This window comes from Abramis brama (genome assembly GCF_963993115.1).
Source record: "Abramis brama genome assembly, chromosome: 21".
NCBI classification, from domain to species: domain Eukaryota; kingdom Metazoa; phylum Chordata; class Actinopteri; order Cypriniformes; family Leuciscidae; genus Abramis; species Abramis brama.
The window spans coordinates 20,409,552-20,428,834 of record NC_139983.1 but is presented as its reverse complement, the minus strand read 5'-3'; the positions used below and the strand labels follow the sequence as shown (position 1 = coordinate 20,428,834).

General features: G+C 35.4%; 1 protein-coding gene across 1 annotated transcript in view; it reads right to left on the bottom strand.

Annotated features, from left to right (window-relative positions):
- Positions 1–18,147, bottom strand: part of crybg1a (crystallin beta-gamma domain containing 1a) — a 47,005-nt gene extending 28,858 nt beyond the window's left edge. Inside the window, exon 1 of the mRNA XM_084096753.1 lies at positions 17,693–18,147. Coding sequence (XP_083952879.1) covers positions 17,693–18,003 — 311 coding nt within the window. The 5' untranslated portion in view covers positions 18,004–18,147. The remainder of the gene's footprint in view (positions 1–17,692) is intronic.
- Between the last annotated feature and the right edge of the window lie 1,136 nt (positions 18,148–19,283).

Genomic DNA, 19,283 nt, shown 5'->3' with positions numbered 1-19,283 from the left:
TCATGCTTGACTCATCACATTGAAAGAGTTCACATTAATTCAATTGTTTGGGTGTTGAATGCGATAAATGGCTTCCAAATCAACAGCCCTGCTTCATCTTACTAAAATTTGAACTGACAATCTATGTTGGTTCTAGCCTTTGCTTCATATTGTGAATGACACCAATTTGTTTAGCTATGGCTCAAAAAAGGTTTAATACTTCAATTTCCTCTCTGACTGTTTGAGCCCTCAGGCAAATACATGATCTGACATGTGTGTCAGTAAAAGAAGCCGTGATCTCAGGGCTATGGATGCTAACGCAAACGACCTGAGACACCTGCGGCTTTTCATATTTAATGTGAATGAGCTCATATCCAGTTTAAGATTTTGTATCATACAGATATCCATGAATATTCCTTTCAGTGCATTTTGAATTCCTTCGTTGTTTACATGACACACATTTCTGTCAATTGTCTGGATTTTTTTTTTTCAGTCAACCAAGCCTATTTACAGGATGACCCAATAACACAGATTCTGGATTTAAAACGAAATGCATCCAATTATGAAATATTGAGACTGTGACTCAAATGTGAAAACTTTAAACTTAAAAAGGAATTGCTGATCTACTGTAACTTGTCCCTGACCCACACATGTGAATAATAATATGTGTGTTGACCTGTCACACAAAATTGTATTATGTATATAAAAAGAAAACATGAACGTGTGATCATTCTAACACACATCCACCTGATCACATGACAGCACATCACATGTCTTGTCCCTGTCACAATTAGTAAAAAAATTAAATAAATGCAGGAGTGGCAGAGCTCTGTGAATGACTGGCATCTGATGCACTTTCTGTGGAATTATGCTAATGTTCAAGCACTGCTTGCCAGTCTCACACCCACACACAACACAATGAACTATTAAAAATGGGTTTTGTTCATTTAAAGCAACACCAAAGATTCTTTTATACCTTAAAATAATGTTTCCAAAATCATTTGCTTTGCGGCCTTTTATCGGCTATAACCGCACTATGCAAGTTTGCCAGATCGGGTAGCGGATCTGTAGTTCGAATGAGACATAAGAAACTACAAATTTGAATTGCTTTACGACAAGCGTTATAATGTCATTATTTTGTTTTTCTTCATTTCTGATGTCGCAATACATCATAATTTTATAAAATCATGCAACATACTCTACCTTGTCTGTGGACATCGTTATTTTCAAAGCCGGTGCTGGACAAACAAATAGTGTGCGTGCGACGGTAGGCAGCGGTAGGCTAAATTATTAACGACAGCGGTAATGGACAATTCCGCTTCCAACCTGTAGGGGGACCGAAGAGGAAAAGTGCTTTGGTGTTGCTTTAAATAAAGCTGAAATACAATAAAATAGAAATATTAGATGAAAAACTTCTAATACAGTCTTTAACTTCAGTTTTTGCTGCTGACATCTTAAATATTCAGCTAAAAAATTAAACCCTGTCCTATTTGTCTCGGTTTTGGGGTTTTGGAAGATTATCAATAATATACAGACAACAACAAAGAATTGAAAGAATTACTTTCAAATGATATGAGAGCAGTTCTGATCACAGAGTGTTATTTATGGATTTTGGAGGAAAGGATTCACTAACAGGACTCAAACTTGTTTCTAAATCTGTAATCAAAGAGCTTTATGTTTTCATTACTTAGGACAATGCATTTGGGAGGGTTGGGGTACTTTATTTAAGCAAGCAAATATTTGTGAGAGCTTTGCGCAAGGACAAAGATCCACAGCAGAGGCTACTCTTACTAAGACCGCTGCCCCGTAAGGAGCATTAGGCCGCACCTAACTATTACATAACAACTGACATTCTGACCCAAATCCACATACATTCTGACCACCCCCCAAAGACCACCCTCCATTGTTTGCACAATGAAACCCAATGCTTTTGTGTACAAGGTCCACATCTTATGTTCATGTTTACATTTATCTGAGAGAGTGTGCCTTTTGAGTGTGCCACATGACATGCCAGCTATTTTTTTATCCTAACATATAAAGCAATATTCTTCAATACTTCATACTTGTTAAAGATTAGCATGAGGCCAAACACAGTATTTAAAGTGATAGTTCACCCCAAAATTACAGTTCTGTCCACATTTAAGAGCCTGATATACTTTAAGGCGAAATCGAAGAAAGAACTGATGTGACGCAATTCCAAGCAAAATCAGGCCAAAACGAACTTCGTTTGGAGTTTGAAACAGTTTGCCAAAGCGAACTTTACGGAAAAGTTTGCTCCGGCTGGTAAACACCTTTGTACTATCATTGGTCCGTGGCGATTACGTAATAGGTAGGTGTGCGTGGAGGCTCCGCCTTCTTTCACTTCGAAATCTTTTCTAGTTCATTTCTAGTTTCAATTCGAGTCTGTCGAGCTCAGACATTCGCGAGTGAAAACGTGAAGTGCTATATATATAAACATGACGTGACTTTACTAGAGTGTCGAATTGCAGAGGTCGTGCAAACAAACTTATCCACGTTGCTATGATTAGATGCTTTTCTTATGGTTTATTACAAAATGCTTGCTGTTTTCTCAATTTTGTTGTGTGTTTATTTAGTTATTTAGAGGAAAGCGCGCAGCACATATTTTCATCTAACCGTCACTCTCAGCAGAGTGGGCGGCGTCAGATGTTCGATAACAGTATCGCTGTCAAACTTCGTCTTACCGCTTTACTTTTTGCCATTTGGAACTCAAAGGTCCAGATCCCCATTCACATATATTATATGAATATTATATAAAAAATCTAACTATTATATTATTTTTTCTTCACTTATTTGTGTTACACAAAAGAAAGACAATTATACAGGTTCAGAATGACATAAAGGCATATAAAAAAATCACATTTGGGTGAATTAATTACTCCTTAAAATGTATATATGAAGAGTTCAGATGCAAAAGCCTCTAAGTGCCATCTGAAGCCGTTCTTCAAGAATGATCATTTTTATGAAGCTCGTATATTTAAGTTCAGTAATTTCACTTAAATGGCAATGAAAATTACCTATGAATTGTCATTTAAGTGAAATTACTGAACTTAAATATACAAGCTTGATAAAAAAATGATCATTCTAGAAGAACATTTCAGATGGCACTTAGAGGCTTTTGCATCTGAAGTCTTCATATATAAATAAGATCGTTATGAGGATAGTTAAATATAATCAGGTACAGTTAATGTGACCACAGACTCATCTGATGCATCACTTGGCTTCGCGGTACAATGGTAATGTGACAAATTACATACGATAAGCTGTTGCACACAGTGTTGGGAGAGCCACACCCCTTCATTACATAAAAACGGTTTGCATACAGACTGTCTCCAGAGCATTCATGAAAATTCAGGATACAGGATGTGTGAAATCATGCAAGGAAAGACAACAGGCCACAGGATCATAATAATAAAAATAAATAAATAAATAAAAACAATGCAAAATACAATTTCATGGAAGAAATATTGATGACCAGTAAGTTTTTTAATTCACTCAATAATAGCAGGTGCCGCATTAATTTTAAACACTATTTTGGACCGCGGTTGTAATTCTTGAATAACAGCAAGAGTGTCTTCCAAAATTTAAAACAACAGTATTTTTCTGAGCATAGTCAATTGGATGGGGGAGCCTGATTATTCCTAACTTCTTCACCTTGGCCCACCTCAGGAAACCTGTTGTTGGTGGTTTTGGAGTTTCTTTTCTTTTGAACAGGATGGTGAGTTTTTGTTTGTTTAGTTATATTAGAGAAGAGGGAAAACATAGGCAAGTTAGCTGACCAGGAAGATTCTTTTGTGTTTGTTATCTTGAGTTAGGAAAGTTTTAACTCCAAGTTATATTTTAGATTAGTTAGCTCACCAGTCCTTATTTAAGTTTTGTAGATGTTTATCTTCCTTGTTTGTTTATTTTGTTACTTTTTGCTGCCACTAAATTTGATCTTGTTCTTGCCCTTGCCATTGCAATTTTTCTGAACGGCTTTTTTTACGTTGATCCCTAATCTGGGTCGCAACACTGTACTTAAAGGTGCTGTATGTAGTTTTCAGCGACCTCTAGCGGTGATGTTTCAGATTGCAACCAATAATTTTACAAGCGCGTGCTCTTGCGTGTGCTCGAATTTATGAGCGAGCACTGTGTGGGTACCTTCCAGACTGAGACGCAACACACCGGAGAAAGCATCATACAACATGCTGGAAACTCAGGTAAACTCCCACTGCAACGTTACAATAATAGGCTACTTTTATCAGCTTGGCGTTGAACTAATGCTCCATGCTCGTACCATGATAAGTATGGAACCCTATCAACCGTGCCGAATTTTGCCACTGCAAGCACCACTTTACATTTTCTTCAGGAAATGTACATTCTAGGTTTGTAGATGGTTTCTCCATGATTCAAATGCCCTGCCGATGTTGAGTCGTGTTTTTTCACCCGAAGTTCATCCGATTCACGTCTGGCCTTACGAGCTTCAGCAGAAAAAAACTTTTTTTTAGTTTTTTATCAATATGTGGAGTTTGTGTTGGAGTCTGTGTTTTGCTGGGAGCAGGTCGTTTCTTAGTGTTATCAGACATGTCATAAGTTGCTTAAGTCATAAGTCCATGTCATAAATTGCAGTGTCGTCGCTGTTGAGTGCAAAGTCAGTAGGCTAGACGAGGCGAGAGGCGAGAGGTGAGAGGCTCGGGAGCGCGCGCGCAGGTCACGTCACTGGATTCCGCGGTAAATCCGACCCGGCACCTTCACATAAAAATACGAATACTTGCTTTCCGAGGTAATAGCAAAACCCGCAAAGTGGATCATTTTAATAATAAAAAAAGGATTAATTTTAGTAGAAAAGTTACATACAGCACCTTTAAGTAGCTTTTTGGCTACTTTGTACTTTGACTGAGTATCAAAGATATTAGCAACTTTTACTCTCTACTTGACTACATTATTGAAAAAGTATATGTATTCTTTACACAAATACATTTGAAATGAGTAATTCATGGCACCTAACTTTTTCTGCAGCAGTTTATTTCTGCTACAAAAGAAGTGATATCTTGTATGTTTTGCTCTGACTTGCCCAAACTTGTCAACAAGGCTACTTTACACAAATCGAATTTGAGTGCATTAGCAGGTAGTTGCTGAATCGCAGGTGTTTCATATATGAGATGAGGACATGGCTGTAAGTAGGTTTTGACTACTTAATTGTACTTAACATTATTTTATTTATCCGTTATATTGAAGAGATCTTTTTGAAGGCTATTGGTTTACTCATGCCCTTTTGTTGTCCTGTTCACTGTAAAAAAAAATTAACCCTCCCAAATCAAAAATTTCAAGTGACCGATAACATCTAAATTTTTCAATTGGCCCAAGTGAAATTCTTGTTGCAATAGTCTGTTAACATTGGCTCAATGAGAAATAATACGTCAGACTAATTGAAAAATTTAGATGTTATCGTTCACTTGAACTTTTTGACTTGGGGATGTAATTTTTTTTTACAGTGTTGTTAGTTTAATTGCTTCTATTGCTCTCCTCATTTGTAAATCGCTCTGGATAAAAGCATCTGCTAAATGATTCAATGTAAATGTCAATGTAGGAAGGGAACAATAAATAACGAACATGTCCAATAAAAGTCCAATGAAATTACAGAAAAGTACCAATAAATTATATAACTGGTATGTCATGTGTTAGCTGGAAAGGAATTGCAGGTATGATTCTTCAGTATGTTTTACTAAGAGTTCATGTTGTGTAGTTGTCATGGTATTGGTAACTGTAGTTTCCATACCACTTTATTTTCACTTTGTGTTGTTTTTGATGATTGTGTATCATATCAACATAACAAAAAATAGTTTTGGACTTCTATTAGCTTTACCTTATACTGTTCATCAGTGTAAGTGACATTGTTAAAGTTTATGTATGTTAAGTAAAGTGGCAAGGTATTTGTGTGTGTTTATCATTTTTGAGAAATAAATTTGCCTGATTCAAATTCCTAAAAATTTGGGTTGCAGCTTCATAACATGGGAAAATGTGGGTCCCATGGCCAAACCAGTTGAGAACCGCTTTACACCTCTGCACTGAATTAATACATTCAAAATATAAGATTTTAAGCTGCCACTAGGGCTATTTTATTATTATTATTATTATTATTATTATTATTATCTCTAAAAAGCAGTAATGACTCCTCTAAAAAGCCAAAAGTTCTCACCCTTGTCTTTATCTTGAGCTGCTATTGAACAGAATGATTTAAAACTTCCATAACCTTTCAGGATGATTTCATTTTAAACCCACACCCACACCCACAAACAATAAATGGTTAACCTAAATATGGTCACGGTTTTAAAACAATGTGGCCTGGTCGGTTTCACAACTTATTTTGACAACGTCAAATCAATCATTTTCATTTTATTATTGTCCAAAAGATAATATTTTAATGGAGCAAAGGGGTTTGGTAAATCAAAACTCCCACTCCCCTTTACAAATTATGAAAATTACAGAAAACAAGAGAAGAGAAATCTGTCATTATATAACATCAATGACTATGCTATGCTAATGACTATAAATTTTGTTAAACCTAATATATACAGGTGAAACTCGAAAAATTTGAATATCGTGCAAAAGTTCATGTATTTCAGTAATGCAACTTAAAAGGTGAAACTAATAGATTCATTACATGCAAAGTGAGATATTTCAAGCCTTTATTTGTCATAATTTTGATGATTATGGCATACAGCTTATGAACATTTTCAAAACTTCTGAGATTTTGAATTTAGGGTTTGCATAAGCTATAAGCAATAATCATCAAAATTATAACAAATAAAGGCTGGAAATATCTCACTTTGCATGTAATGAGTCACATAAATCACATTATGAAATAAATGTTTTTCTCCAAAACATGTTGGCCACAATTATTGGCACCCCTAGAATTTTTTACGAGTAAAATATCTCTGAAGTATATTCCCATTAATATTTATCTTTTTTTAGCACACCAGGGTGACTAGGAACATGAAATTGTCTAGCTATGACTACTTGTTTCACAGGAGTTTAAATATGAGGCCACATTCACATTCACAATGAGTAAAACCAAAGAATAATAGTTCTGATGTGCATCAAAAGATTGTTGAGCATCACAAAATAGAAAGTGGCTCTAAGAAAATAGCTAAAGAATTGAAAATCCCCATTTTGACCATCAGGGCAATAATTAAAAAGTTCCAATCAACTAAAGATGTTACGAATCTGCCAGGAAGAGGATGTGTGTCTATATTGTCTTAATGCACGGTGAGGAGGAAAGTTTGAGTGGCCAAAGACTCTCCAAGGATCACAGATGGAGAATTGCAGAGATTATTTGAGTCTTGGGGGCCAGAAAGCCTAAAAAATATATATATCAAACAACCCCTATATCACCACATGTTGTTTGGGAGTGTTTCAAGAAAAATCCTCCTCGCTCCTCCAAAAATAAACTCCAGCATATTCAGTTGTCAAACACTACTGGAACTACAAAAGGGACCGGATTCTGTGGTCAGATGAAACAAAAAAAGGGCTTTTTGGCAGCAAACCCACCAGATGTGTTTGGTGCAAACAGGGATAAAAAGTCCCCCATGCCTACGGTTAAATATACTGCAGGATCTTGTGGGCCTATTTTTTTGCTGGAGGTCCTGGACATCTTGTTCAGATACATGGAATTATGGACAGAGCCGGATTAGTACCCCCAGGGGCCCCTGGGCACTGAAGCTCAGTGGCCCCCCTCCCCTACCTGACAACCACACTCTCCAAAGGAACACACACACACACACACACACACACACACACACACACACACACACACACACACACACACACACACACACACACACACACACACACACACACAATACTAAGACCCACCAGGTGTGGGATTTTACATGCCATCACTATTGGTCAAAAGCTGAATGACAAGTTCACAAGACAATGATACAATTTTTTTTCCCCTGAAAAGTAGGGCTGCACGATTTGGGGGAAATGTCATATTGCGATTATTGAGTTCAATATTGCGATTGCGATATAATAAACAAATGGTTTCATTATTCAACTTGCTTGGTTCTCAAGTGAAATGCACACACAGATTAGTGATAATGCTGAAATGTGTATTTCTCGACTCAAACTAGCAACAACAACTAAATGCACTGTGTTTTTAAATTAAAATGATATTTTTTACAAAATTTAATATTGACATCTTTACAAACTTGTTATTTGTCTCAATAATACAATAGTAAAAAATAAATGTCATATTTACCAGTGCCCTTACTGTCTAACAGGTAGGCCAAGGACATATGCCGATATTGAATAAAGTTATCAAACCGTCTGCACTGCATAAATTATAAATTAAATATAGACTAATCCTTATTAAAGCTAAAAACGTTCTTTAGTCAAGAGCAGTGAGTAATTTATCTGTTCTTTGATTAACTTTACTGACAGAAAGCTTTATTGGCTGCTGTCTCTTTAAGACCAGCCACTGCTGACAGAGACGCTGATCTCACACGCAACTCGTTCTCTCACACCTCTTCACATTCATCATAAGACTGCTCTTATGATATGAAGATACTCGACAAAAAACTGACATTTTGGCATAATTGTGTTATTGTAAGTTCAAGCACGAAAGAGAACTGTATTCTGGTGTGCTGTTTGTGCGCACGATACTGGCGCGTCTTTCTCTGTGTGTGTGTGTGTGTGTCACAGTCACACTTTTGTCTTGTCGCACATTAATTGTTTAAAAGCATTTGCATGAATAAGAGTGGGATCATATAATGTAATATACACTTTTTTTTATTCTGATTGGTAATTATCAAGATCGAGGCCAGGCCTTGTGTATACTATTTTTATGTAGCGCACAAAAAAAAACTCTGAACACGGAGGGCCCCTCTCTGCGCAAGGGCCCCTGGGCACGTGCCCAGATTGCCCGTATGGTAGATCCGGCCCTGATTATGGATTCTAACAAATACCAACAGATAAAAAATCAAAACCTGACTGCCTCTGCTAGAAATCTTATAATGGTCCGTGGTTGGATCTTCCATCAGGACAACAGTCCAAAACAAACATCAAAATCAACACAAAAATGAGTAACTGAGCACAAAATTAAGCTTCTGCCTTGACCGTCCCAGTCCCCTAAACTGAACCCTATAGAAAATGAGTGGGGTGAACTGAAGAGAAGAAGCACCAACATGAACTTGTGAATCTGCAGGATCTGGAGACATTCTGTATGGAGGAATGGTCTCTGATCTCTTCTCAGTTGGTCTCCAAACTCATCAGGCATTATAGAAGAAAACTCAGAGCTGTTATCTTGGCAAAAGGCGGTTGCAAAAAGTATTTAATAACAGGGAGCCAATAATTATGGCCAGCATGTTTTGGAGAAAAGCATTTACTTCATAATGTGATTTACCCCCCACTTTCAATTCTTTTACTTCAATGAAAGGTTAGATTTTAGTTATATATATACCCGGGTATCCGGCGTGATAGTCAGGCGCTCTAACAAGGAGGCTAAAGACTGCAGCCTCTAGCGAATATATATATATATATATATATATATATATATATATATATATATATATATATATATATATATATATTCATTCATTAATGTACATGTGTTGGTTTTGGTAATTTTTGTGAATGACACTACTTGAATAGCCTATATGTGCATATTAAGGAGAGTGGTGAGATGAGATTTAAGTTTAAAGGTGAATTCTTATAATGGTTATAGTAATACTACTGATAACACTAAAGGTTTGAGTCTTACTGATTTATTTATGTGGCACTCTAAGGTACATGATCAACATGGTAGTACAATGGTACTTTTTTTCTATTTTATATCAAAGAACGCCATTCTGTTACTAATCCGCTCACAAACACGCAGTACAAAAACAGTCAGTACTCGGACCCATCTACAGTTACATGTGTCTATATGTCAAATGTATGCATGGTTGAGTTCCTAAGCCTTCCCAGATAATTCCTTTAAGTGTCTTTCCTGTAAACACACGTCTCCCTGTGTCAGCCTTCGTCTCCCTGGGATTATGTGTCTTTTGGAATGTTTCAATTTTTGGTTTTGAATTCATGAAGTGATGGATGTCACGAGTTTCGCCTCAGGATGTGGGTTTGATATCAACTAAACTGTATTTAATGCAAACTGTGCAGGATGCAGTATATTGAATCTGAGCATCATGTGACGATATCTCCTCTTACAGTAAATAAATACGACTATTTTCTCTCAAGTGTTTTGGAAAAAATGATCTCCAATATAACAGATGCTATCATCCCAAATACATATTTTTTGGTTTATAGCCCATAGAGTTGTCATGAACAGAAGAAATTGTGAACCAAACTAAATGTCTTTCCACCCTTGAAAGACACTACATGATAAAAGTTTTGACCTCTTTGACTAATCTAAATTTGCAGGGTGCCCTTCTTATTCAAATGATTAAAGAATATGATGAAACTTCCCTGATATAACATCATTTATTTTCTTTACTTTGTCATTAGTGATTCATTAGTACAAAGTACAAAATACAGTTTGTGAGGTGTTTACAGAATGGGACGGAGTGGATTCTTATAACAAATCTTATAACAAATCTGTTTATTTATTATTGTAGATGTATTTAAATTATCTCCTTACCTTTGTTCTGAATAAGTGCATTTATATACTAAAAGGTATCTTTAAGCAATGTAAACCATGCATGATTAGATACAAGTGAAGCTGCCAGAGAATCATCACTACATTGATTACAACTTTTACATGATAAGATACCGTATATGTGGAAACAACCTTTATTTATTTGATTTTACACTGTTTGCATTTCAACCCTTTAAGGTGGACCCTCCAAGAGCTCGGACATAATTCAAGCCTCTAATGAATAGAGCCTTTATTTAATCAGATTTCTGTGAGATGTGTCTGGGCCGGTTGAAACATCTCTCAGTGAGCCTGATAGTAACTTCTCTTAACAGATCTTGAATTATGACAGTCTAGTTATGTGTCAGCCTGTGTTGTGTGCATTTCAGAAACTATGTAGATAAGACAAAAATATGCATGATAAGGGGAGAAATAACAAGATTGCATTGGCACAAGCATAAATTGCAAATCACTAATAGATATGACTAAGTAATAGGGCAGCACGATATATCAAAATTATCGAAAAATCACAAATATACATATCACGATATGCTTATTGCAATGGCTTGCATGATTGACTGATGGTAAAAAGTTCAGGTTTTAGGTCAACGCAAACAGTAGAGAGTAGACTGGACACATGACTGTTACAGTACATAAATGTGACATACTTAATGTTATTAGGCGCAATAAGCAAAGTATTCACACACACAGAAAGCTAATTCAGTTCTCTCCCGCAGCTTATATTGTCAAATACAAACAAAACTGGAGTAAACAGTTGAGAAAGAAAGCAAACAACAATATATTGGATCCATGCAGCTCTTAAAGTGACAGCAGCCTAATAAACCTGCTTCCGTCTGTGTGCTTAATGTTAATCAACAACAAAAGACAGAGAAACTCACTCACTGCTCTTGACTGAATAACTTTTGTAGCTTTAATGAGAATCGGTATATATTTAATTCATACAGTGAAGACTAAGCAGTGTTTTATTTGTACATTTGATTAATTCAATTGATGTTGTTAAATAAAACTTATTTAGGCCTACTTGAAACCCTAAACCCCCTGGTTTACACTAACGTTAAAATGACATTTACGTTTTATGTTAAGTTACAGTAAAACAATACTGTTCACAAGTTGTAGGGATGCTTTCTTCTCACAAAAATAATGTGAAACATTGCTGGTTATATCATTTCCAGTTTTTAAATATATTTAAATTTATTTTACACACCTCAAGCATTATCATATCACATATCGAATATCGCCTTATTTACAGAGTTATCGTATATCGCATTTTTTCCTCAATATCGTGTAGCCCTACTAAGTAATATTAAAATAACAAAGCAGAACTTTTTTTTTGTCAATGATATGCCAGACAACGCAAATTTGCATCATTACAAATGAATAAAAGCTGTTTTCTCATGTGTATAAAAAGTTGGCAAACAGCAAAGTCCTCTAAGGTTGGAGATAATAGGTTGGAGATAACTTCCAGTTTTTAAGTCTGCCTTTATTATTATTATAAAGCAGGTGCTGATGAATCATATTTTTAGTTATTCCCCTCGAAAGTCACATGGAACACAATAACAAACTGTACTCAAAGAAACAAAAAACTTCAGAGAAAAACTGGTTTCACTGGTTTTATTAGGAAGCTCTATAGGCAGACATGTTAAAAATACAAAAAGTGCTGAATAAAATAACCTACAATTGGAGTAATCAGCTTCTGTTTTATATCGCTCACTGGGATATTTCACAACCACTCTTTGCACATTCCTGCAGCATGAGTTTATGTGCTTATAGGAACATGCAGAGCTGCCCAAGACAAAGAGCTTTTCACACAAAAAGAGGGGTGAAAGTCAAGATAGAGAGTGCACCCACCCTCCAGCACTTTTCACCAGGTTATTACAACTGTTGAAGAACTGATGGCCTCTGCTATGATCATCTGGTAACAATTTTAACCGTTTCATGACATTGTCAGTGGCATGCAAACAAATGAACAATGGTCACATTACCTTCTGTGCTTCAAATAAAATATCAAATAAAATGGTAACACGGTACAATAAGATTCTGTACATTAGCATTGGTAAATGCAATTGCTAACATGACATAAAACAGCATTTATTAATCTAGTTTATAAAGTATACTAATACAGTATTATCATTTTAATTGTATAACGTAACCTTAGCTTGTGAATTTTTAACAAGTGTGAATTAAAAAAATCAATAAAAGTTTTTCATTGTTACTTTGACCTAATGCATTATTGAATGTTAACAATGTTAATTTATTGTAAAGTGTTACCAGTAAAAATGTATTTTGAGATACAGACAATGGGATTTTCTCAATGCATTTAAAAGATCTAAAATATAAAGCAAAAGATATCAATTGTAGTCAGGACTATAGTGTGCTGTTTATTTGAGTGAGTGTGTGTGTGTGTTGCCTTGGCAGCGGAAAATTCAAAGCAGATACTTCGTTTGTTGTCGTTTATCATGCCAAATTTTTAAAGAAACACTGAAATGTGTCTTTGTGTTCAACCTGAAATGGTTGAACACAAACATATAGGTGCTTCAAGCAAAAAGATTGTATCATAAAAACACTCAAGCTGTAAAACAATGGAAGAGATTTAATGGAAAAAGAAATATGAATAGAAAAAAACTCATGCCAAAAAATGCTAAAAAAGCATGCTAAAATAAACCTCCAAACTCATCTATGACTGTTCTGAGTGGAACAAATCCTTTTATTTCTGCTTTACAAAAGCATACAGTGTTGCAAATCCAGATGTTTGCCGACCACAGTGAGTCACTGCTCGTCCAGAGCTTTCTAATATGCCAGTTTTAGAACAAATCTGGCAATGGTAACAATTACTTTCTGATGTGATCCAATCCATGAAGACTTTTCACTTGAAACACACAGGTTTGTCTATGATTGTGAGGGTCTAATGCTTTTAGACTCACAAATATAGTCAAACACGCCAAAAGCAGACTTGTAAGGACATTTAAACTTGACCATTTAAACAGCTCATATCTTGATAAATCTTGATAAAGCTCATAAATCTTTTTCTGGCCAAAATCATTTTCAAAAATATGCTGAAAATATGCTCTGCCACTTAAGGAAATATGTTTTTCTAAATGTACTTTAAGGGGTAAGAAAATACATTTCAGTAATAAAATACATTTTGGGCACATGCAATATATTAGTAGATAAACTGACAATAAAGAATGGCCAATAATAGGCATAAAGTAATATAAGTAACATATCAAAACATATGTATGTAAATATGTTTTGGGGTATTTGTTTATTTTTAATGTATTTATATATTTTTTCTTATGTTCACGTTTTGTTTTAAATCTACTGATATTCAATAGGTTTGTGTAAAGAGGTTTGGGGTTTAGCAAACACCACTTCTGTATAAAAAAATAAATACACACTGTAAAGTTTCAGGAGTGACAACCGCATTTAAATGCCGGAGAATCGTTCCACGTACGGAACATGACTCACTCCCGAAACTGCGATGATTGACAGCGTGGTAACCATAGTAATGTTCTTGCGTCTCATGTGTTTGGTATACGCAATTCTAACCAAAGAAATATTACAGCAATAAAGGACTCGTTATGTTCAGCAGTTTTCCCCTAGAGCTCAGTCAACGGAGGTGTAGTGTTTTTCGTATGCTTGAAAAGGCTGCTTCACAGAGTGGCTCTTGCAGTGTTGCCATGTCCACTTATTAGGTTATAAGCGTTTTAAAGTGAGCAAGTGCGGGGCGTGATATTTTGGTCTTATTTTTAGCACAAAGCATTTGAATTTATTTTGATTTATTGTGGTCTTGTTCTTTGTTTTTCTGGCTAGATTTGGCAACACGAATGAGTCAAGGCTCGTACTGCTTACCCTGTGATTTCTTGCACCACACATAGAAGAGAGAAATATTTGATGCACGTTAATGCACGTTAAACTACTTCATTAACAACTAGTTGCTCAGTTCGGTTCTGTACACACTGCGTAAGATTTTTGCGGTTGTTAATTCGTTTTCCAGTTAATTCGGTTGTAGAATGCGGTTGCCACTCCCATTAAATACTGAACTGTGTGTGTACAGAACAGGATTAAGCACTAAAAGGTGAAGTGACAACCGAATTTAGTTGCAGTGTTTAGGCTTTGTGGCCTAAGAGTTGTCTTCACTAATACAGAAAAACAACCATGTGTGTATGTAGAAATGTGTTGTTAGCACTTTATGTCATGACAACAAAGCTTCTAGCAAATACCATCATGAAGAGCTGGATTTCTCTCAACCCCCACCTGCCCGCAACACACACACACACACACACACACACACACACACACACACACACACACACACACACACACACACACACACACACACACACACACACACACACACACACACCCTGCCCACAGGCAACTGTGGAGTTAACCATGCAGCTCACAGCAGCTCTTTCGCATTTCCAACTGATCAGTGTTTCCACACAGAGTGGTCATAAACAGTTTAGCTTAAGTTTTTATTAACCTACCATAAAAAGGCTAATGAACACTGTGAGTCACTTTACTTTCTCAAACTGTCAAAGCTGCCAACTGTAAATGCATATACGTGTTTTTCATTTAATGTAGCCTATGCAGTCTGCTTCTGTTGTGTGGGTGATCCTCAATCTTTTCTCTGATCATATTGCTTTTCAGAGCCTTTTGGTTCATTTAAAGTTTGACAGATGAATCCCGAAAGCCTGATAATTGTGTAATCCGCACTTTCCTGTCTAAAACCTAAAGACGACGAAAAAAGAAACTAGCGCATTTGTACACAACAACCACCTGAATTGATGTGAGCTAAATTAACAATCATTGAGCAAATTAGATTGTCATCAATAAAATTAGGTATAAATCTACAGCTATTTCAGAAGTGTTAGTTCATAAATTCAGATGAAGCCACAGCGGTATAGTAAATATAATTGTTTCTATAAATGTTTTGAAAATATTAGCTCTACAATCGTCTATATTTAGAAGGCTGTGACTCTTGCCTCCAGCAGCAGGAAATTCTTGCCGGTCCTCTTCATCTGTAGTCGTGATGGCTTTAATTCCTTTAATATATGCCTTTAACAAATTACAGACATTATGATCTATAATCAAATCAAGCTGCTATTCTGTCTCTCTAACATCATCTGTTATGAAAGTGAGATGATATATCACTTAAATCAGCATGCTTATTAAAGATGAAATACAAAACAAAATTTCATTTTCTATTTTGTCCCAGGATTAAACTGATTCTGTGACAAGTGCAACAGAAAAACCCCCAAAAAACTAAAGTGTCTAGTCTGGTGATTAAAAATCGTCTGTCCAACTGAACCCATTTATACTCCTTGCAATGTGAAGCTATTTTGCTTATTCATATGATCATAAATTAATTTTAACAGACTCATTGAACAGTACCAGGTGTAGTGGAAAGTGGCATTAACATGGACAAGCATATCATAAATACTAATTAAATGTGCAGAAATGGTTAATTATGGACAATAGTTATTTTTAGATTATATGTTGTTATGCTTCCGTCCATGCAATCTGGAAAGAACCGATCACAGTATTATACAACAGATTTATTTATTTTACTTACTAAAACCACAGCATATGTGATTCAGTAAATCTAAAAAAGCACCCAACTTATACAAGAAGAAACCTGCTATTGAAATACAAGGACGTCTCATCCCAGTAAGCCAAAGGTGAGGGCCTAAACTAGTCAAGCAAAATCTCACCACTTGAAAAAACAGAAGCATGTTTGTCTATTTAACAACATGCTCTCTACATCAAATCAAACAAAGCTCCCCATCAAATGTGATTACGCAAGATGAAAATAAATCAACAGTGGGACTATAAAGAACACTGCTAATTCTTGTCAGATTTTGCTTTTGTGTCCAAACCCTTGATTCAACACAGACGAAGCCTCGCTAGAATTGTGTGAATAAAGAGTGTTTTGAATACTGCCTCAGTGGAAGGTAACTAGTCTTAGCCAGGAGAAATATTATAGCACATCTTGAGATCACAGAGACGTGCAGGCTGATCAGCTCAATGCAGATTCAGCAGTGTTATCAAACCGCTGACTGTCTTTCCGCTGTCTTATGGCATGATACAATCCTGATACTACATTGCAGTCCACAATGTCGCAGTTTTTAACAGATAAATCCATGTCTAATAATCTACAAATAAATTAGACCAATGGTACTTACTACATAGTCATGTAGTGTAGCCTCATAAATTGAACTTAATTCACCATTGTTCAGAGGACACTATAAACTTTCACATTACAACATTAAAATCAATGAATGAAAAATCTTTCTTTAATAAGTTATCAGGAAACATAGTATTTAAGAGCCCAGTAGTTTATGTACGTGACTCACCATTATGATTTTTTATTGATTTACCGTAACCCCCAATAAAAATGTTTTTGTTTCGATTTAATTCTTATTATATTCTCATGACAGTAATTCTTTTTTACATCAACATAAATTAAAGATAGTACATATAACACAGCTGGCATATAAAATATATACATTTTTGCAATTGTTACACTTTCAAAATGAGAATAAGACATTTATGCATTATGAGGGAGGAGGTGCTTAATTGTCTTGATTCAAATAATGCTTCATTGAATAATTCTGCAGTAGGGCTTTATTACCTATAATTTCGGTTGAGGTTTTGTGAGATTCACACAAACTAAGATATGAATACATATGAATCAAAGTTGAATATATATGAATCATGACATTTCTAACAATCATGACACTGCCTATATCAAATTATCCGTTGACCATGTTTGTTAAAGACAATGTTAAGAAATTTACCCTACCAAAAAGTGTTACCAACTCAGTCACTACTTAACAAATAAAAAAATACAATAAAAAAATTAAAATAGTCTGCCAGCCTGGCAAAGCTGATGCTGAGCTTGTTTAGTTGGTAGGCTACAGCTGGTCTCCCAGTCTGACCAGCTGAAGACTGACCAGGTTAACTAATACCAGTGAATGTGGATGCAATGAGAGATTCCAGCATATGGTGCTCATTCAAAAATGAGAGAAAAGAGCATTAGAAATGAGACGGCAGATCACTCACTTGTGGTTGAACGCATGGTCCACTTCTCCGGAACTGCTGAAAAACTCTTTATCTTTATTTCTCGATTTGGACCTCCAGGTCGGGAAACGTTTCTTCTTCTTCTCGCTGGGGCTGATGGGCAGTGAGTCCGGGGATGAGGTGACATCTCCATGGCTCGACGGTAAAGTCATAGACGAACGTCTGAAACTCGCGCGCTCGTCTTCGGGTGAAGTTCCCCACTGACCCTCAGTCCTGTCAGCATCCCTGGATTCCTTACCTAAACTCTTTGACTTCCCAAACAGCTTCTTAATTTTGGACTTTGATATGCTCATGATTAAGTATATACGACATATACGATTATAAAGTTTCCCTTTAGTCTAATGAAGGTGTCTAAACTGAAAGTTTGAAATGCGCACGCTTTGTTTGACGCGCGCTGGAGGTTTGGTGTTATTCACGCGCTCCTGAAGCTCACAGGAGCGTGTTGGGCGGAGCGCGCAGTTCATCTTTGAACTTTGTATTTACTTTGGACTGAGCTGTAAAATCTAACAAAGGTAGATTTTAAAGATTAATATACTGGAACTGGAATATATAGACGCATAACTTGTTCTGAATTATCTATTGTCAATTTACAGTGCTTATTTTATTAAATCTAATCTCAATTTGCTGTGTGAAGCAACTACTGTAATTTTCTTTCGAATGGAAAGGGGTTATAGCGCCTTCTGGTGGTCATACGTCTAAAAATATTAAATGAAATCTGAAACTCACAACTTAAAATCAATCAAAATTAAATCATATTTTTCATATTACAATGAAGTTAATATATTGTAGACGTTTCTTTGTTTTTTTTATATATATATTCCTGTAACCCTTTAAATAAGGCTTCATTTGTTAACATGAACAGTAGGCTACTTCTATTAATCTGGTAACACTTTACAATAAGGTTCATTAGTTAACATTAATTAACTACCATGAACGAACAATGAGCAATACCTTTGTTACAGTAGGCTATTTATTAATATATTTTAATGTTAGTTAATAAAAAATACAGCTGTTCATTGTTTGTTCATGTTAGTTCACAGTGCATTAACTAATGTTAACAAATACAACCTGATTTGAACAATGTATTAGTAAATGTTGAAATTAATATGAACTAAGATTAATAAATGCTGTAGAAATATTGTTCACTCTTAGTTTATGTTAAATAAGGTAGTTAACTACTGAACCTTATTGTAAAGTATTACCATTAATCTTAATGTTGATTTCAACATTCAAAAATACATATTTCAAATCAAAATTCATATTTTAACACAAGTTAATCCACAGTGAACTAGTATGACCAATGAACAATTGTATTTTATTTTAACATTTAAAAATGAATAAACACTGTAAAAATGTAATGGTCATTGTTTGTTTATATTAGCTAATGATAAAGTTCACAAATGAGAGTTTATTGTAAAGTGTTAGCAATGTTCTAAACAAAACTTGTTTTCTTGAGAATGTTTTATTTGTAAAACATTTTATTGTTTTTTTCTGTCTTCAGTTTCACTTTGTCTTTTGTAATATCCCTTCGACAAAAGTCAGTGACAATTTTTTTTGGGTGTAAGTTTGTTTG